Source organism: Electrophorus electricus, chromosome 13 (genome assembly GCF_013358815.1).
Source record: "Electrophorus electricus isolate fEleEle1 chromosome 13, fEleEle1.pri, whole genome shotgun sequence".
NCBI lineage: Eukaryota > Metazoa > Chordata > Actinopteri > Gymnotiformes > Gymnotidae > Electrophorus > Electrophorus electricus.
In genome coordinates, this window is record NC_049547.1 from 521,065 (window position 1) to 543,216 (window position 22,152).

Sequence of the window (22,152 nt, forward strand, 5' to 3'; positions counted from 1 at the left end):
GCACTGGTAAATCAACTCTGGTATTACTGCACTGGTATATCAGCACCAGTATTACTGCACTGGTATATCAGCACCAGTATTAATGCACTGGTATATCAGCACCAGTATTAATGCACTGGTATATCAGCACCAGTATTAATGCACTGGTATATCAGCACCAGTATTAATGCACTGGTATATCAGCACCAGTATTAATGCACTGGTATATCAGCACTAGTATTAATGCACTGGTATATCAGCACCAGTATTAATGCACTGGTATATCAGCACCAGTATTAATGCACTGGTATATCAAAACTGGTATTACTGCATTGCTCCGATAGCTCTGGAATTACTGCACTGAAGAGTGCAGTTCTGGGGACTTTGCCAAAGGCTACCACACATTCACACAAACGAAAGAGACACACTAAGTAACACACTCTAAATAACACCCCATCCACACACACACACACACGTAATGTAAATACTTTATTTGGTTTCACAGAGAAAAGGTCCAACAAAAGGTTTCACAAATGCATGAATACTAAGACATATTTGCACACTCATACAAATACAAATGTATACAAATATACTTACTCTGTCTCTTACTCTCCCCCTCCACACACACACACACACACAAACAACTATTAGGACATAACAGATTCACACCTTCCTTTTGCCACCCACAGGTCTGACATTTTCATGAACACAACAATTTGAGCTTATTATTCATGTAATGTGTATGTGTGTGTGTGTGTGCGTGTGTGTGACAAACACTGTAACTTAAATAACTATTACATTCACTAGTATCTGATACACACTACTCCCACCTACACCCATACACAGACACACAAGAACACGCACACGAACACGCACACATACAAGCACCCATCAACAAGCCTTCATAAACTAATGAACAATGATGTGAGCAGAGGCACACACATACAAGCACACACACACAAAGTCGGGGCCAGTGTCTGACGCATACTTGTGTGTGCAGCACCCAGGACATGGTGGCGCAGTGGCTGAGAACAGACAGAGAAAAGCCAAGACACTTTTACTCACTTTCACGGTGACAAAGTGAGCGAGATGCTAATTAGGGTGGGGGTTGCCTCTGGCGTCGTAATACAGTTCATCTATTTTCTCAGTCTCTCTTTTTTCCCCTCTCTTTCCGGAGCGATCCGTCCTCCCTACATCTGGGAGGTGTTCAAGGGCGTAGCGGCGGAACAGCTTTTGCACTTCTCTCTCCAGAGACTGATACAGAGTCAGCTCTGCTCTTAAAAATATAACTACAGGTTATAATTGCTTTGAGATAATTATATTGAGATCTGATAATCTGGGATTCTGTCCATAAAACTCTTTAAAAACATGTGACGAGCAGAAAGAGACTCCAGATTATCACACCCAGCGAGGGTCAGAGTCAAGATCTCTGCATACCAATTCCACAGTAGATTACAGTAGTAATCTCTATCACAACAACAAATTATCAAAACATTTATTTGTCATTTATGCTTTAATTTATGCTGTATTTACAGAGTGGACGTGTGTCATACGCATCTGAACTACACTATGTGTAGTATGGTGGGTGTGTACTACACAATTTGTAGTATGGTGGGTGTGTACTACACTATGTGTAGTATGGTGGGTGTGTACTACACTATGTGTAGTATGGTGGGTGTGTACTACACTATGTGCAGTATGAAGATGTGTACTACAATATGTGTAGTGTGGTGGGTGTGTACTACACTATGTGCAGTATGAAGATGTGTACGACACCATGTGTATTATGTTGGGTGTGTACTACACTATGTGTAGTATGGGCGATATGGACTATACTATGTGTAGGATGAAGAAGTGTACTACAGTATTTGTAGCACAGTGGGTGTGTACTACACCATGTGTAGTATGGGCGATGTGGACTATACTATGTGTAATATGAAGAAGTGTACTACAGTATGTGTAGCACAGTGGGTGTGTACTACACTATGTGTAGTATGGAAGATGTGTACTACACTGTGTAGTATGGTGGGTGTGTACTCCACTATGTGTAGTATGGGCGATGTGGACTATACTATATGTAGTATGGAAGATGTGTACAACACCATGTGTAGTATGATGGGTGTGTACTACACTATGTGTAGTATGGTGAATATGAACTACACTGTGTAGTATGGTGAATATGAACTACACTATGTGTAGTATGAAGATGTGTACGACACCATGTGTAGTATGGGCGATGTGGACTATACTGTGTGTAGTATGGTGGGTGTGTACTACACTATGTGTAGTATGGTGAATATGAACTACACTATGTGTAGTATGGAAGATGTGTACTCCACTATGTGTAGTATGGTGGGTGTGTACTCCACTATGTGTAGTATGGTGGGTGTGTACTCCACTATGTGTAGTATTGGCGATGTGGACTATACTATGTGTAGTATGAAGGCCTGTACTACAGTATGTGTAACACAGTGGGTGTGTACTACACTATGTGTAGTATGGAAGATGTGTACTACACTGTGTAGTATGGTGGGTGTGTACTACATTATGTGTAGTTCGGAAGATGTGTACTACACCATGTGTAGTATGGTGGGTCTGTACTACACTATGTGTAGTATGGAAGATGTGTACACGGCACCATGTGTAGTATGGAAGATGTGTACACGCCACCATGTGTAGTATGGTGGGTGTGTACGCCACCATGTGTAGTATGGTGGGTGTGTACGCCACCATGTGTAGTATGGTGGGTGTGTGTACGCCACCATGTGTAGTATGGAAGATGTGTGTACGCCACCATGTGTAGTATGGAAGATGTGTGTACGCCACCATGTGTAGTATGGAAGATGTGTGTACGCCACCATGTGTAGTATGGAAGATGTGTGTACGCCACCATGTGTAGTATGGTGGGTGTGTACGCCACCATGTGTAGTATGGTGGGTGTGTACGCCACCATGTGTAGTATGGTGGGTGTGTACGCCACCATGTGTAGTATGGTGGGTGTGTACGCCACCATGTGTAGTATGGTGGGTGTGTACGCCACCATGTGTAGTATGGTGGGTGTGTACGACACCATGTGTAGTATGGTGGGTGTGTACGACACCATGTGTAGTATGGTGAATATGAACGACACTATGTGTAGTATGAAGATGTGTACTCCACCATGTGTAGTATTAAGATATGTACTCCACTATGTGTAGTATGGTGGGTGTGTACTACACTATGTGTAGTATGGAAGATGTGTGTACTACACTATGTGTAGTATGGAAGATGTGTGTACGCCACTATGTGTAGTATGGAGGGTGTGTACGCCACTATGTGTAGTATGGTGAATATGAACTACACTATGTGTAGTATGGTGGGTGTGTACGCCACTATGTGTAGTATGGTGGGTGTGTACGCCACTATGTGTAGTATGGTGAATATGAACTACACTATGTGTAGTATGAAGATGTGTACTACACTATGTGTAGTATGGTGGGTGTGTACTACACCATGTGTAGTATGAAGATGTGTGTACGCCACTGTGTAGTATGAAAGATGTGTGTACGCCACTATGTGTAGTATGGAAGATGTGTGTACGCCACCATGTGTAGTATGGTGGGTGTGTACGCCACCATGTGTAGTATGGTGGGTGTGTACGCCACCATGTGTAGTATGGTGAATATGAACTACACTATGTGTAGTATGAAGATGTGTGTACGCCACCATGTGTAGTATGGTGGGTGTGTACGACACCATGTGTAGTATGGTGGGTTTGTACGACACCATGTGTAGTATGGTGGGTGTGTACGCCACCATGTGTAGTATGGTGGGTGTGCACTACACTTTGTGTATTATGGAAGATGTGTGTACGCCACTATGTGTAGTATGGTGAATATGAACTCCACCATGTGTAGTATGGTGGGTGTGTACTCCACCATGTGTAGTATGGTGGGTGTGTACTCCACCATGTGTAGTATGGTGGGTGTGTACTCCACCATGTGTAGTATGGTGGGTGTGTACGCCACTATGTGTAGTATGGTGAATATGAACTACACTATGTGTAGTATGGTGGGTGTGTACGCCACTATGTGTAGTATGGTGGGTGTGTACGCCACTATGTGTAGTATGGTGGGTGTGTACGCCACTATGTGTAGTATGGTGAATAGGAACTACACTATGTGTAGTATGGTGAATATGAACTACACTATGTGTAGTATGGTGAATATGAACTACACTATGTGTAGTATGAAGATGTGTACTACACTATGTGTAGTATGGTGGGTGTGTACTACACCATGTGTAGTATGAAGATGTGTGTACGCCACTGTGTAGTATAAAAGATGTGTGTACGCCACTATGTGTAGTATGGAAGATGTGTGTACGCCACCAAGTGTAGTATGGTGGGTGTGTACGCCACCATGTGTAGTATGGTGGGTGTGTACGCCACCATGTGTAGTATGGTGAATATGAACTACACTATGTGTAGTATGAAGATGTGTGTACGCCACCATGTGTAGTATGGTGGGTGTGTACGCCACCATGTGTAGTATGGTGGGTGTGTACGCCACCATGTGTAGTATGGTGGGTGTGTACGCCACCATGTGTAGTATGGTGGGTGTGTACTACACTATGTGTAGTATGGAAGATGTGTGTACGCCACTATGTGTAGTATGGTGAATATGAACTCCACTGTTTAGTATGGTGGGTGTGTACTCCACCATGTGTAGTATGGTGGGTGTGTACTCCACCATGTGTAGTATGGTGGGTGTGTACGCCACTATGTGTAGTATGGTGAATATGAACTACACTATGTGTAGTATGGAAGATGTGTGTACGCCACTATGTGTAGTATGGTGGGTGTGTACGCCACTATGTGTAGTATGGTGGGTGTGTACGCCACTATGTGTAGTATGGTGAATATGAACTACACTATGTGTAGTATGAAGATGTGTGTACGCCACCATGTGTAGAATGGTGGGTGTGTACTCCACCATGTGTAGTATGGTGGGTGTGTACTCCACCATGTGTAGTATGGTGGGTGTGTACTCCACCATGTGTAGTATGGTGGGTGTGTACTCCACCATGTGTAGTATGGAAGATGTGTGTACGCCACTATGTGTAGTATGGTGGGTGTGTACGCCACTATGTGTAGATGGTGGGTGTGTACGCCACTATGTGTAGTATGGTGAATATGAACTACACTATGTGTAGTATGGAAGATGTGTGTACGCCACTATGTGTAGTATGGTGGGTGTGTACGCCACTATGTGTAGTATGGTGGGTGTGTAAGCCACTATGTGTAGTATGTTGAATATGAACTACACTATGTGTAGTATGAAGATGTGTGTATGCCACCATGTGTAGTATGGTGAATATGAACTCCACCACGTGTAGTATGGTGAATATGAACTCCACCACGTGTAGTATGGTGGGTGTGTACTCCACCATGTGTAGTATGGTGGGTGTGTACTCCACCATGTGTAGTATGGTGGGTGTGTACTACACTATGTGTAGTATGGAAGATGTGTGTACGCCACTATGTGTAGTATGGTGGGTGAGTACGCCACTATGTGTAGTATGGTGAATATGAACTACTCTATGTGTAGTATGGTGGGTGTGTACGCCACTATGTGTAGTATGGTGGGTGTGTACGCCACTATGTGTAGTATGGTGAATAGGAACTACACTATGTGTAGTATGGAAGATGTGTACGCCACTATGTGTAGTATGGTGGGTGTGTACGCCACTATATGTAGTATGGTGAATATGAACTACACTATCTGTAGTATGAAGATGTGTACTACACTATGTGTAGTATGAAGATGTGTATGACACCATGTGTAGTATGGTGGGTGTGTACTCCACTATGTGTAGTATGGTGAATATGAACGACACCATGTGTAGTAGGGTGGGTGTGTACGACACCATGTGTAGTATGGTGAATATGAACTACACTATGTGTAGTATGAAGATGTGTACTCCACTATGTGTAGTATGGTGGGTGTGTACTACACTATGTGTAGTATGGAAGATGTGTGTACGCCACTATGTGTAGTATGGTGGGTGTGTATGCCACTATGTGTAGTATGGTGGGTGTGTATGCCACTATGTGTAGTATGGTGAATATGAACTACACTATGTGTAGTATGGTGGGTGTGTACCCCACTATGTGTAGTATGGTGGGTGTGTATGCCACTATGTGTAGTATGGTGGGTGTGTATGCCACTATGTGTAGTATGGTGAATATGAACTACACTATGTGTAGTATGGTGAATATGAACTACACTATGTGTAGTATGAAGATGTGTACTACACTATGTGTAGTATGGTGGGTGTGTACTACACCATGTGTAGTATGAAGATGTGTGTACGCCACTGTGTAGTATGAAAGATGTGTGTACGCCACTATGTGTAGTATGGAAGATGTGTGTACGCCACCATGTGTAGTATGGTGGGTGTGTACGCCACCATGTGTAGTATGGTGGGTGTGTACGACACCATGTGTAGTATGGTGGGTGTGTACGACACCATGTGTAGTATGGTGGGTGTGTACGACACCATGTGTAGTATGGTGGGTGTGTACACCACCATGTGTAGTATGGTGGGTGTGTACGCCACCATGTGTAGTATGGTGGGTGTGTACGCCACCATGTGTAGTATGGTGCGTGTGTACGCCACCATGTGTAGTATGGTGAATATGAACTACACTATGTGTAGTATGAAGATTTGTGTATGCCACCATGTGTAGTATGAAGATTTGTGTACGCCACCATGTGTAGTATGGTGGGTGTGTACGCCACTATGTGTAGTATGATGGGTGTGTATGCCACTATGTGTAGTATGGTGAATATGAACTACACTATGTGTAGTATGAAGTTGTGTACTACACTATGTGTAGTATGGTGGGTGTGTACTACACCATGTGTAGTATGGTGGGTGTGTACTACACCATGTGTAGTATGGTGGGTGTGTACGACACCATGTGTAGTATGGTGGGTGTGTACGACACCATGTGTAGTATGGTGGGTGTGTACGACACTATGTGTAGTATGAAGATGTGTACTCCACTATGTGTAGTATGGTGGGTGTGTACTACACTATGTGTAGTATGGAAGATGTGTGTACGCCACTATGTGTAGTATGGTGGGTGTGTACGCCACTATGTGTAGTATGGTGAATATGAACTACACTATGTGTAGTATGGTGGGTGTGTACTACACCATGTGTAGTATGAAGATGTGTACTACACTATGTGTAGTATGAAGATGTGTACTACACTATGTGTAGTATGAAGATGTGTACTACACTATGTGTAGTATGAAGATGTGTACTACACTATGTGTAGTATGGAAGATGTGTGTACGCCACTATGTGTAGTATGGAGGGTGTGTACGCCACTATGTGTAGTATGGTGGGTGTGTACGCCACTATGTGTAGTATGGTGGGTGTGTACGCCACTATGTGTAGTATGGTGAATATGAACTACACTAAGTGTAGTATGAAGATGTGTACTACACCATGTGTAGTATGGTGGGTGTGTACTACACCATGTGTAGTATGAAGATGTGTACTACACTATGTGTAGTATGAAGATGTGTACTACACTATGTGTAGTATGGAAGATGTGTACTACACTATGTGTAGTATGGAAGATGTGTGTACGCCACTATGTGTAGATGGTGGGTGTGTACAACACCATGTGTAGTATGGTGGGTGTGTACTACACTATGTGTAGTATGGAAGATGTGTGTACGCCACTATGTGTAGTATGGTGGGTGTGTACGCCACTATGTGTAGTATGGTGAATATGAACTACACTATGTGTAGTATGAAGATGTGTACTACACTATGTGTAGTATGGTGGGTGTGTACTACACCATGTGTAGTATGGTGGGTGTGTACTACACTATGTGTAGTATGGAAGATGTGTGTACGCCACTATGTGTAGTATGGTGGGTGTGTACGCCACTATGTGTAGTATGGTGGGTGTGTACTACACTATGTGTAGTATGGAAGATGTGTGTACGCCACTATGTGTAGTATGGTGGGTGTGTACGCCACTATGTGTAGTATGGTGAATATGAACTACACTATGTGTAGTATGAAGATGTGTACTACACTATGTGTAGTATGGTGGGTGTGTACTACACCATGTGTAGTATGGTGGGTGTGTACTACACTATGTGTAGTATGGAAGATGTGTGTACGCCACTATGTGTAGTATGGTGGGTGTGTACGACACCATGTGTAGTATGGTGGGTGTGTACGACACCATGTGTAGTATGGTGGGTGTGTACGACACTATGTGTAGTATGGTGGGTGTGTACTACACCATGTGTAGTATGAAGATGTGTACTACACTATGTGTAGTATGAAGATGTGTACTACACTATGTGTAGTATGGAAGATGTGTACTACACTATGTGTAGTATGGAAGATGTGTACTACACTAAGTGTAGTATGGAAGATGTGTACTACACTATGTGTAGTATGGAAGATGTGTACTACACTATGTGTAGTATGGTGGGTGTGTACTACACTATGTGTAGTATGGAAGATGTGTGTACGCCACTATGTGTAGTATGGTGGGTGTGTACGCCACTATGTGTAGTATGGTGAATATGAACTACACTATGTGTAGTATGAAGATGTGTACTACACTATGTGTAGTATGGGGGGTGTGTACTACACCATGTGTAGTATGGTGGGTGTGTACTACACCATGTGTAGTATGGTGGGTGTGTACTACACTATGTGTAGTATGGAAGATGTGTGTACGCCACTATGTGTAGTATGGTGGGTGTGTACGCCACTATGTGTAGTATGGTGGGTGTGTACGCCACTATGTGTAGTATGGTGGGTGTACGACACCATGTGTAGTATGGTGGGTGTGTACGACACCATGTGTAGTATAGTGGGTGTGTACGACACCATGTGTAGTATGGTGGGTGTGTACGACACCATGTGTAGTATGGTGGGTGTGTACTACACTATGTGTAGTATGAAGATGTGTACGACACCATGTGTAGTATGGTGGGTGTGTACTACACCATGTGTAGTATGAAGATGTGTACTACACTATGTGTAGTATGAAGATGTGTACTACACTATGTGTAGTATGGAAGATGTGTGTACGCCACTATGTGTAGATGGTGGGTGTGTACGACACCATGTGTAGTATGGTGGGTGTGTACTACACTATGTGTAGTATGGAAGATGTGTGTACGCCACTATGTGTAGTATGGTGGGTGTGTATGCCACTATGTGTAGTATGGTGAATATGAACTACACTATGTGTAGTATGAAGATGTGTACTACACTATGTGTAGTATGGTGGGTGTGTACTACACCATGTGTAGTATGGTGGGTGTGTACTACACTATGTGTAGTATGGAAGATGTGTGTACTACACTATGTGTAGTATGGAAGATGTGTGTACGTCACTATGTGTAGTATGGTGGGTGTGTACGCCACTATGTGTAGTATGGTGGGTGTGTACGACACCATGTGTAGTATGGTGGGTGTGTACGACACTATGTGTAGTATGAAGATGTGTACGACACCATGTGTAGTATGGTGGGTGTGTACTACACCATGTGTAGTATGAAGATGTGTACTACACTATGTGTAGTATGAAGATGTGTACTACACTATGTGTAGTATGGAAGATGTGTACTACACTATGTGTAGTATGGAAGATGTGTACTACACTATGTGTAGTATGAAGATGTGTACTCCACTATGTGTAGTATGGTGGGTGTGTACTACACCATGTGTAGTATGGAAGATGTGTACGACACCATGTGTAGTATGGTGGGTGTGTACGACACTATGTGTAGTATGAAGATGTGTACGACACCATGTGTAGTATGGTGGGTGTGTACTACACTATGTGTAGTATGAAGATGTGTACGACACCATGTGTAGTATGGTGGGTGTGTACTACACCATGTGTAGTATGAAGATGTGTACTACACTATGTGTAGTATGAAGATGTGTACTACACTATGTGTAGTATGGAAGATGTGTACTACACTATGTGTAGTATGGAAGATGTGTACTACACTATGTGTAGTATGGAAGATGTGTACTACACTATGTGTAGTATGGAAGATGTGTGTACGCCACTATGTGTAGTATGGTGGGTGTGTACGCCACTATGTGTAGTATGGTGAATATGAACTACACTATGTGTAGTATGAAGATGTGTACTACACTATGTGTAGTATGGTGGGTGTGTACTACACCATGTGTAGTATGGTGGGTGTGTACTACACTATGTGTAGTATGGAAGATGTGTGTACGCCACTATGTGTAGTATGGTGGGTGTGTACGACACCATGTGTAGTATGGTGGGTGTGTACGACACCATGTGTAGTATGGTGGGTGTGTACGACACTATGTGTAGTATGGTGGGTGTGTACTACACCATGTGTAGTATGAAGATGTGTACTACACTATGTGTAGTATGAAGATGTGTACTACACTATGTGTAGTATGGAAGATGTGTACTACACTATGTGTAGTATGGAAGATGTGTACTACACTAAGTGTAGTATGGAAGATGTGTACTACACTATGTGTAGTATGGAAGATGTGTACTACACTATGTGTAGTATGGTGGGTGTGTACTACACTATGTGTAGTATGGAAGATGTGTGTACGCCACTATGTGTAGTATGGTGGGTGTGTACGCCACTATGTGTAGTATGGTGAATATGAACTACACTATGTGTAGTATGAAGATGTGTACTACACTATGTGTAGTATGGGGGGTGTGTACTACACCATGTGTAGTATGGTGGGTGTGTACTACACCATGTGTAGTATGGTGGGTGTGTACTACACTATGTGTAGTATGGAAGATGTTTGTACGCCACTATGTGTAGTATGGTGGGTGTGTACGCCACTATGTGTAGTATGGTGGGTGTGTACGCCACTATGTGTAGTATGGTGGGTGTACGACACCATGTGTAGTATGGTGGGTGTGTACGACACCATGTGTAGTATGGTGGGTGTGTACGACACCATGTGTAGTATGGTGGGTGTGTACGACACCATGTGTAGTATGGTGGGTGTGTACTACACTATGTGTAGTATGAAGATGTGTACGACACCATGTGTAGTATGGTGGGTGTGTACTACACCATGTGTAGTATGAAGATGTGTACTACACTATGTGTAGTATGAAGATGTGTACTACACTATGTGTAGTATGAAGATGTGTACTACACTATGTGTAGTATGGAAGATGTGTGTACGCCACTATGTGTAGATGGTGGGTGTGTACGACACCATGTGTAGTATGGTGGGTGTGTACTACACTATGTGTAGTATGGAAGATGTGTGTACGCCACTATGTGTAGTATGGTGGGTGTGTATGCCACTATGTGTAGTATGGTGAATATGAACTACACTATGTGTAGTATGAAGATGTGTACTACACTATGTGTAGTATGGTGGGTGTGTACTACACCATGTGTAGTATGGTGGGTGTGTACTACACTATGTGTAGTATGGAAGATGTGTGTACTACACTATGTGTAGTATGGAAGATGTGTGTACGTCACTATGTGTAGTATGGTGGGTGTGTACGCCACTATGTGTAGTATGGTGGGTGTGTACGACACCATGTGTAGTATGGTGGGTGTGTACGACACTATGTGTAGTATGAAGATGTGTACGACACCATGTGTAGTATGGTGGGTGTGTACTACACCATGTGTAGTATGAAGATGTGTACTACACTATGTGTAGTATGAAGATGTGTACTACACTATGTGTAGTATGGAAGATGTGTACTACACTATGTGTAGTATGGAAGATGTGTACTACACTATGTGTAGTATGAAGATGTGTACTCCACTATGTGTAGTATGGTGGGTGTGTACTACACCATGTGTAGTATGGAAGATGTGTGTACGCCACTATGTGTAGTATGGTGGGTGTGTACGCCACTATGTGTAGTATGGTGGGTGTGTACGCCACTATGTGTAGTATGGTGGGTGTGTACGCCACTATGTGTAGTATGGTGGGTGTGTACGCCACTATGTGTAGTATGGTGGGTGTGTACGACACCATGTGTAGTATGGTGGGTGTGTACGACACTATGTGTAGTATGAAGATGTGTACGACACCATGTGTAGTATGGTGGGTGTGTACTACACTATGTGTAGTATGAAGATGTGTACGACACCATGTGTAGTATGGTGGGTGTGTACTACACCATGTGTAGTATGAAGATGTGTACTACACTATGTGTAGTATGAAGATGTGTACTACACCATGTGTAGTATGGAAGATGTGTGTACGCCACTATGTGTAGTATGGTGGGTGTGTACGCCACTATGTGTAGTATGGTGAATATGAACTACACTATGTGTAGTATGAAGATGTGTATGACACCATGTGTAGTATGGTGAATATGAACTACACTATGTGTAGTATGAAGATGTGTACGACACCATGTGTAGTATGGTGGGTGTGTACGACACCATGTGTAGTATGGTGGGTGTGTACGACACCATTTGTAGTATGGTGGGTGTGTACGACACCATGTGTAGTATGGTGGGTGTGTACGACACCATTTGTAGTATGGTGGGTGTGTACGCCACTATGTGTAGTATGGTGAATATGAACTACACTATGTGTAGTATGAAGATGTGTATGACACCATGTGTAGTATGGTGAATATGAACTACACTATGTGTAGTATGAAGATGTGTACGACACCATGTGTAGTATGGTGGGTGTGTACGACACCATGTGTAGTATGGTGGGTGTGTACGACACCATTTGTAGTATGGTGGGTGTGTACGCCACTATGTGTAGTATGGTGGGTGTGTACGACACCATGTGTAGTATGGTGGGTGTGTACGACACTATGTGTAGTATGAAGATGTGTACGACACCATGTGTAGTATGGTGGGTGTGTACTACACTATGTGTAGTATGAAGATGTGTACGACACCATGTGTAGTATGGTGGGTGTGTACTACACCATGTGTAGTATGAAGATGTGTACTACACTATGTGTAGTATGAAGATGTGTACTACACTATGTGTAGTATGGAAGATGTGTACTACACTATGTGTAGTATGGAAGATGTGTACTACACTATGTGTAGTATGGAAGATGTGTACTACACTATGTGTAGTATGGAAGATGTGTACTACACTATGTGTAGTATGGAAGATGTGTACTACACTATGTGTAGTATGGAAGATGTGTGTACGCCACTATGTGTAGTATGGTGGGTGTGTACGCCACTATGTGTAGTATGGTGAATATGAACTACACTATGTGTAGTATGAAGATGTGTACTACACTATGTGTAGTATGGTGGGTGTGTACTACACCATGTGTAGTATGGAAGATGTGTGTACGCCACTATGTGTAGTATGGTGGGTGTGTACGCCACTATGTGTAGTATGGTGAATATGAACTACACTATGTGTAGTATGAAGATGTGTATGACACCATGTGTAGTATGGTGAATATGAACTACACTATGTGTAGTATGAAGATGTGTACGACACCATGTGTAGTATGGTGGGTGTGTACGACACCATGTGTAGTATGGTGGGTGTGTACGACACCATTTGTAGTATGGTGGGTGTGTACGACACCATGTGTAGTATGGTGGGTGTGTACGACACCATGTGTAGTATGGTGGGTGTGTACGACACCATTTGTAGTATGGTGGGTGTGTACGCCACTATGTGTAGTATGGTGAATATGAACTACACTATGTGTAGTATGAAGATGTGTATGACACCATGTGTAGTATGGTGAATATGAACTACACTATGTGTAGTATGAAGATGTGTACGACACCATGTGTAGTATGGTGGGTGTGTACGACACCATGTGTAGTATGGTGGGTGTGTACGACACCATTTGTAGTATGGTGGGTGTGTACGACACCATGTGTAGTATGGTGGGTGTGTACTACACTATGTGTAGTATGAAGATGTGTACGACACCATGTGTAGTATGGTGGGTGTGTACTACACCATGTGTAGTATGAAGATGTGTACTACACTATGTGTAGTATGAAGATGTGTATGACACCATGTGTAGTATGGTGAATATGAACTACACTATGTGTAGTATGAAGATGTGTACTCCACTATGTGTAGTATGGTGGGTGTGTACTACACTATGTGTAGTATGAAGATGTGTATTACACTATGTGTAGTATGGAAGATGTGTGTACGCCACTATGTGTAGTATGGTGGGTGTGTACGCCACTATGTGTAGTATGGTGGGTGTGTACGCCACTATGTGTAGTATGGTGGGTGTGTACGCCACTATGTGTAGTATGGTGAATATGAACTACACTATGTGTAGTGTGGAGGATGTGTACTACAGTGTGTGTAGTATGGTGGGAACCACATCTGTGATTCTGAATAGCACCATAGACGCTGGTAGGAAATTTCCATATTACGATTGTTCTCTTAAAAGTGGCACTTATTCAGATCAGGGAAGGAAATTGTGTAGTTCAGACTGGACCTGCTCTTCAGTAAGGCCCATGGTTACGGGTCCAAAAGGACTGGACTGATGATCAAGCAGTCTGTGTGAGGTTATGTTAGCTGCGCTCCAATTTCAGATCCCAGAACGCTGAGATAATGCTCTAATTATACGGTCTGGAATTCAGAAGAAATCTGAAAGAAATCCAGACTTCACATTCCAGAAGAATTCTAGAGTAAGCAGTTTCACAGAAGCCTTTTTCCACCCAGAGCCTTTTTCACTCCCTGCTCCAGGTCAGTGCACTCCTCCCTGTCATCCCTTCATCCCTCTATTCCTCCAGTCTTTTGTTCATCCATCTCTCCATCATTATGCTAAAGGAGTGTTATTAAAATCCACTTAATGGCACTCACGGCACCACACGATGGAAATCACGCAGTATTCCAACAGGCCCCGAAATATCTGACCCTCACATCTGCTTTGAATCTGCTTAAAAACACACGGCCCACATTTACTCAAATCACTTCACTTGTTTTACACCCTTTGAGTAACTGGGGGGGGGGGGGGTAACTGGGGGGGACAGACAGACAGACAGACAGACAGACAGACTCAGACCAAGAGAAAGAGGAAGGGCAGAAAAGAGCGTTTTTGTACTTTCATGTGTGTGTGTGTGTGTGTGTGTGTGTGTGTGTGTGTGTGTGTGTGTGTGTGTGTGTGTGTGTATGTATGTGTGTATGTGTATGTGTGAGTGTATGTGTGTGCTGTATGGACACGGAGAGATATCCGCTGGTTTAATAAGATGTATAATCTGGTACACCAGGAATGTGTCAGACAACTGGGGTTTTGTCAGGGCCACACAACTGCTCGTCTTGTGAGAAGGCAACGTGACCGTGCACACACTGATGTAAACATCTATACACACTATACTACAAGGTAGTACCAAACTAGCACACACTGCTACTCGTAGGATTTCAGCAACCACACTCTAGGTGACCCCCCGAAAATCTGGTGGCAGCGTAATACGACAAGGTTAAAAAACAAAGGTGCAATAACATCAAATCCTAAAAATCCACCCACTGCATGCGATCAACACTAGGCCGCAAATTCCTTTTCACCTTTAACTGCGTTTAACGTTAAAATGTGTTCACAAAACGCTGAAGAATTACATCACCACGCACCTAGCATCAGCGACTCAACATCAGAAACAATGCCCTATACCAGGACACACCAGTCACTTAGGCTAGACGCATATAGCAAACAGCTGAACGTCACGGTCGATGGACAGACGCTCAAAATAGTGAAAGAAAACAGAAAACAGAATCGAGGAAGACATCTTTGACCTTCAATCGACAGTTTGTCTGGCTTCATGCTTCCAGTGGCATTGTGACATCGCCATGATGTCACACGAACACATCATGCACGTCCTCATCCATCAAGCACAATCCAACACGAACAGTTACATCACTCATGCTCACAGTGCCTTAACTGACAGAGCACTACAGAATGGATTCTTTATTTATTCGTTTCATCTAGAACTGCAAAACTATGAAAGCTGCTGCTTTCAAAGCCTTCATAAATGCTCTGTTAATAAAGGCACCAGAACAACTGTTTTTTAAATCAAAGATGCCACTTACAAGATTTCATCATTCTGGAACTCCAGCACGCCATGGGTGTCCTCAAAGTCCTCGCTGGCCCCCTTCGCTGTCCCCTCCATGGTCCTGTAGGGCACTCTGACCACACCACGAGCTCCTGATGTCCGGAGAACCTTCACCTCCATCACGCCCACGCTCTCGCTGATGTGAGTCACCGGCTCTTCGAACGTGAAGATTCCGGCGTGGTCGTCATCAAAGATAGTGACAGTGGCGGTAGAGGGCATGCCAAGAGTTGCGATCGTTTCCACGTGATTGGCTTCCGTAGTCTCTGCCTCTGTCCCTTCATGAAGGATCCGAACGTTGCTCAGGTGGATGTGGAAGTTCTCGTCCTCTTCAAAGATGTCGTCGTCGATGATCCCGACGCGAATCTCCTTCTGTGTCTCGCCTGACTTGAACACAACGGTGCCTTCGGTGAACTCGTAGTCCGAGCCGGCATTCGCTGTGCCGTCTTCAGTGCGGAATTCCACGGAGACCATCTGGTTGAGGTCGCCGCCACGCCTGACCACGTTAACTGCCACAGTCCCGCAGTTTTCCAAGCACTGGTATGAGCCAGGGTCGAAGAAGACCTTGCAGATGGGGTCGTTTTCGCCAGTGTCGCTGCGCACCTCATGCATGCTCACGGCTTTCCGTGCCTGGTCCGCTGCGTGTTTCTTCAGGATGTTCCCAGCGCCGGTCATCAGCCTCGTTGCCTGGCAACGATAGAAGGCCCGGCTCTTCTGCTGCTGGCTGAGCACTTGGTAGTTCGCCAGCTCAATCAGGTGTTCCACCTCTTTGTCCGGATGCTTCTGTTTCAGTTCCTTCAAGATCTTGGCCATGTCACGCCTGGCCTCCTCCTCATCCAGGTCCTTGTCGTCCAGGTCCAGCGTCAGAGTCCCATCCAGAAAGTCCACAGCATGGGAGTTGAGCATCTTCCCGTCCATCTCAATGTCGACCTTGGGTGGGAGCGGACGATCGCCCTCGGTCTCAATGATCATGCCACGCTGCTTTCCGGCCCGGTAGCGCTTGTAGACATACTTGTAGAAGAGGAGACGGCGGTCAGCAATCCAGGCGAAGACCACACAGATGGGGAAGAAGAAGAGCGTGAGCAGACCTTCCCACACCTGGACCACACCCGGGGAGATGACAGCCAGGATCAGGTACAGCCACAGGTAGGCAAAGATGCTCCAGGCGGCAGTGACAAAGAAGACACGCAGGTGCTTCACCTTGCGATGTTCTCCATCAGGAACCACGTAAACACAGAGCCCGATAATCACAAACATGTTGAAGGCAGCACTGCCCACAATGGTGGAGGGCCCGAGATCACCAGCGTAAAAGTTGTGTCCGCACACCTCAATAACAGACAGCAGGATTTCTGGGGCAGAAGAGCCCAGAGCCATGAGGGTTAGATTGGACACGGTTTCGTTCCAGATCCGTACAGTGGTGGTGGTTGTCTCGCCGTTGGGTTTCTTAATGGTGATCTCTTTCTCTTGAGAGGTGATCACCTCGATCGATGCCATGAAGCGATCTGCGATGATTGAGACTCCAAGGAACATGTAAACCAGTGCCACGAAGTAAACCGTAGCACGTGCCACCTTATCACCAAATGAGGGGTTCTGGGGCTCCCACACCGGGAGGATAACGCCCGGAGCGCATTCGTTTGAACCCCCACAGGTCCCCGACTTATTGGCAGAGATGGTATGGTCCGAGCTGTGGTCTGGCATGTTCTCTGCTGTTACCTGATGGATGTTGCACACCATGGTCGCTATGACGACCAGACAGTGAAGCCCGACTGAGAGGAATGGAGGAATCTCCGAGTGCCTCATGGTTTGGCGATGGATGAACCTTCAGATGCTCTAGAAAGCTGAGGAATAAGAGAGAGATGGTAGCGTGGTAAACAAATGAGCACGAGCGGAAGATGTTCTCAGCACATTCTCTGTTAGAGAAGATTAGCATGTAGTTATGGAGGGTGCTGCCTTTAAAAGTGTCATCCACAGAAGATGTTTGACAAAACAGATACGTCACGGGTGTCAGCATGCTCCTAGAGTCTATATTATGTGTCAGTGTTACTGGCGCTAGTCCACGTGCAGTTTGCTTTGGAATAATTGGATATTATAGAAGAAAGACACGAGAATAGGCTTGTGGGAATATCTCCAGAATATGTCTGCAGGCAAAAGATGACCAGCGCGCGCGCACACGCACACATACACTTCCCAACTCTGGGCATTTGAACACGATCCATTTATCATTTGAATATTTATAAAATACTTCAATAATCTCCCTATAAGCGCTGATTCAATAACGTCTCGTGACAAGCTACATATCGCCTTTGCTATGTTTGAAGTGGATTTTATATTAACGTCGATTCAGTAACACTTGCGCAGACGTTACACAGCTGCACAATTAATGAAGGACCCCTGTGCGAAACGTCCCGGCTCTTTGCAAACCTTGTGTACTACACTGAAATTTTTCCCCTCTAATTGTGTATCATTATTATTATTTACCCTGTACGTCGCACCTGATCCACTAAGACGAGTCTCCCGCAACAGCGCCTGGCTCGAAATGCTTTATGTCCCTTTATGACATTCAACTGCGGCTGCGCAAGCCAGTCTGCGCATCTTGCTGGTTTACTGCACTTTAATATCCAGTTTGAGCTCCCTCGAGTCAACACAATGCGGCGTCCGAAACTGCCCCCCCCCAGCCACGCAACCGTCCGGATCACCACCAGCTCGCGTTTAGGGAGCGCAGCGGCTTACCTCGCGCCTCGACGAAAGCACGTTTAGCGCAACTTTCACGTGCACGCCAGAAGCTCGTAGAACAGAGCAGAAGGACGAGCGGAGATATATGAACGCACGCACGAGCAGCTCGGTACAGCCGCAACTGCCTGTTCACGCGACTCTTACCGCAGTCGTTAGTTTATACCGGACGGGCGCGAGATAGTGAAAGCAGTCGCACCTTTGCATGATGCCAGAAAGTGTCCCGTTAAGATCACAGTTCGCTGATCCGTTAAACTCCCTGACAGCCGCGCGTCAAAACGTTTGCACGAGTCTCTACCGTGAGTAGCACAGCAAGGGAAGCCAGTCGCACACAATGAAGCTTGCAAACACCGACACACTCGTGACAATCCCACGGTCACACCACGTCCGCGAGCGTCTGTAAAGCGTTACATTTACGCGTAGCAGGGTTTTACCTCCGCGGTGCCGCGCGACCCTTGGACCGGAGAGGTCAGAGGAAGTGGCAGCAGACGCGTGAGAAGAGAAGGAGCGTCGGAAGCCGTCAGTATCCAAGCTTGCGTTCGTCTGGGCTTATATACGAGATGGCGAGAGATAGCGACGCACGCGAGCGTTAAACTCGCTCTTCGAGTCCCATGCACGCGGTTTCCCGAGACCGACCCGCAGCGGTCAGATAGCCGGTGCTTCCTCAGCAAATCTGCGACTCGGAGTAGAGAAGCGTGCGGGCCAGTTCTTCCTCATTCTTTTCGTCTGTCTCCCTCTCTCACTGGTGGACGTGTGCGTGAGTGTGTGTGTGAGAGAGAAAGCCAGGGAGCTTCGCGCGCAGACAGAAAACGGGGCTGCGCTTGCAACCGGGTAATCGGAGGAAGTGTCTCTCTCTCTCTCTCTCTCTCTCTCTCTCTCTCTCTCTATCCTCTCTCTCTCTCTCTATCCCTCTCTCTCTCTCTCTCTCTCTCTCTCTCTCTCTATCCCTCTCTCTCTCTCTATCCCTCTCTCTCTCTCTCTCTCTCTCTCTATCTATCCCTCTCTCTATCCCTCTCTCTCTCTCTATCCCTCTCTCTCTCTCTCTCTCTCTCTCTCTCTCTCTCTATCCCTCTCTCTCTCTCTATCCCTCTCTCTCTCTCTCTCTCTCTCTCTCTCTCTCTATCTATCCCTCTCTCTCTCTCTCTTTCTATCTATCCATCTCTCTCTCTCTCTCTCTTGCTCAAGCTACCCTCTTGCCAGGATTTGATTAGCGTGAGGGCGTAAGGTGAGACAACGCGTGGTGGCTCTGTTCCAGAACAGCAGAACAGAGCCCCCAGCAGACCGGAGCCTCCCCGTGTGCCCCCTCATCTACCTTGCTCTTGTAGTGGGAATGCACTCAGAATTTGAATATTATGGATAGACCTCCCTAACAAAGTCTTGACACAGTTTTAACTGTTATGACAATAATGCCTATTATTTGTATTTTAAATGCAGTCAAGTGCTGAATTATAAAAGGCAAACCTAAAGGTTTTCATTGCCATAGTATAAAGGCAAAAAACCCAGAAAGGCCATTACATCTCTCTCTCTCTCTCTCTCACACACACACACACACACACACACACCTTTATTTTTGCAAATCTGCTTTGTAACATTGTCTATAAAACATGCTATACAAATTAAAATACATTGATTCCACACACACATGTGAACACAAACACATACACACACAAGAAAACAGGTTTAATCAATACATGAAACCAAATCTTCAAATATGAACACAAGCTCCAATACACACACACACACAGATGTGCACAGAGGGATACTAGCACTACACTTCTCTGCAGGGGATCAGTAAGTGTAACCGTGACCACTACCCATACTTCACTGCGCTTGAAGATGTGTGGCATTAAGATTCCCCAGAAGGTTCTTGCACAGCACAGTGACCTCCTTTCCTCCTTTCATGTGGGATGTGTATGTATGTATTGATTATGTTTGGCTCTGGTCTGGGAGTCCAGATGATTGTCGGAAACACCACGCCAGCCCTGTCTATGGCCCTGATGCTGGCCAGGTTAGTTTTCACACTGAACACACCTCAGACTGCAGCCTTGCTGTGTACTATAGATTATAGATTATATATGTACTATAGATTACTATAGATAGTCTATATGATACTGTTAAAGTGCACTGTTAAAGCCACATGGTGTGATGGTTTCAGTGTGTATGAAGCCATGTGACTCACTGGACCAGTGTCTCAGCTCATATCTGAGCTGTGTGTGTATAACTGCTCATAAGTCATGGGCAGAAGTGCCATGTACTTTCATTCATGGTGAATAAAAATTATTTTCTCTCATTTGTTAATTCTCTGTTTGCCTTCACTAATGCCTTAGCAGTGAGAAGTCTCCTGGTAACCAGCGTAGCCAAAAGATCTCTGTACTTGTCTTGTGTAAGTCATGTTTCTTAGGGATGAACCTGGCTGCTGGAAGACAGTGAGGTTTCCAGTTGACTTTCCAACATGATTTTTGTTTTAAATTGATAAGGGGCTTCAGGACATGTTGAGGGTTAAGAGTCTTAACCCTGTGTCTATTAGCAGAAACATGGACAAGCACATTTTTACTGTTACTTCTTGTTCTTACAGAAGGAATTTTTTCCCATGTATCATTTTGTGTATATGTGTACAGTATGACATTTTGTTTACATATGTATAGAGTATGATATTTTGTGTACAGTATGACATTTTGTGTACATATGTATAGAGTATGATATTTTGTGTACAGTATGACATTTTGTTTACATATGTATAGAGTATGATATTTTGTGTACAGTATGATATTTTGTGTTTGTACAAAGAGCCCTGGCTGGGAAGTGATGTTTGTGTTTGTCACAGCATGGATCATAACTTTGCATTTTGTTCTCTACTTCTAATTATTCCACATTGATGTTTCATATTGCCATCTTCTAGAGACAAGCACATCGAGAGGACATTTTCACAGCTATCCAAAGCATGGTAATCTCCATTAAATACTGATCTGACAACCCTTACATTGTCAAAGTCCCGTCAGGAACATCTGCGCTACACTGCAAATCTGAACTAGGCACAGTATTCTGTAACGCAGTGTCCCAACAGCTAGAGACAGTGGACAGCTCCCTCTTGGCCCTGGATATTAAGGCCCGCCTGTTTGTAATTACAGACACGGGGCTGTTTTGAGACCTTAGAGACACTCTCAGCTGCTTGTAAACTGAGTCAGAAGCAATAAGCATTGAGAGGGACAGGAGGCAGCAGAACCTTCATGAGAATAACGGCCTTTACCATCCCAGCCAGAACCTCCTGAAGAACCCAAGCACCCATGACTAAGACTGAGCACTGTGTGTGAGGGAGAACACCAGAGCCTCAGACATC

At 44.7% G+C, this 22,152-nt stretch overlaps 1 protein-coding gene across 4 annotated transcripts in view; it reads right to left on the minus strand.

Moving 5' to 3' along the window:
- slc8a1b (solute carrier family 8 member 1b) overlaps positions 1-19,643 on the minus strand; it is a 100,462-nt gene extending 80,819 nt beyond the window's left edge. For 2 of the 4 annotated variants that reach the window (XM_035532758.1, XM_035532761.1), the window contains exons 1-2: positions 19,250-19,643; positions 16,066-17,923 (exon numbers count right to left, since the gene is read on the minus strand). In XM_035532758.1, coding sequence (XP_035388651.1) covers positions 16,066-17,885 — 1,820 coding nt within the window. In that variant the 5' untranslated portion in view covers positions 17,886-17,923; positions 19,250-19,643. Of the gene's footprint in view, positions 1-16,065; positions 17,924-18,563; positions 18,590-19,014; positions 19,082-19,249 lie in introns of those variants that run through there. The other 2 variants (XM_035532760.1, XM_035532759.1) reach the window with 2 other exon arrangements.
- Between the last annotated feature and the right edge of the window lie 2,509 nt (positions 19,644-22,152).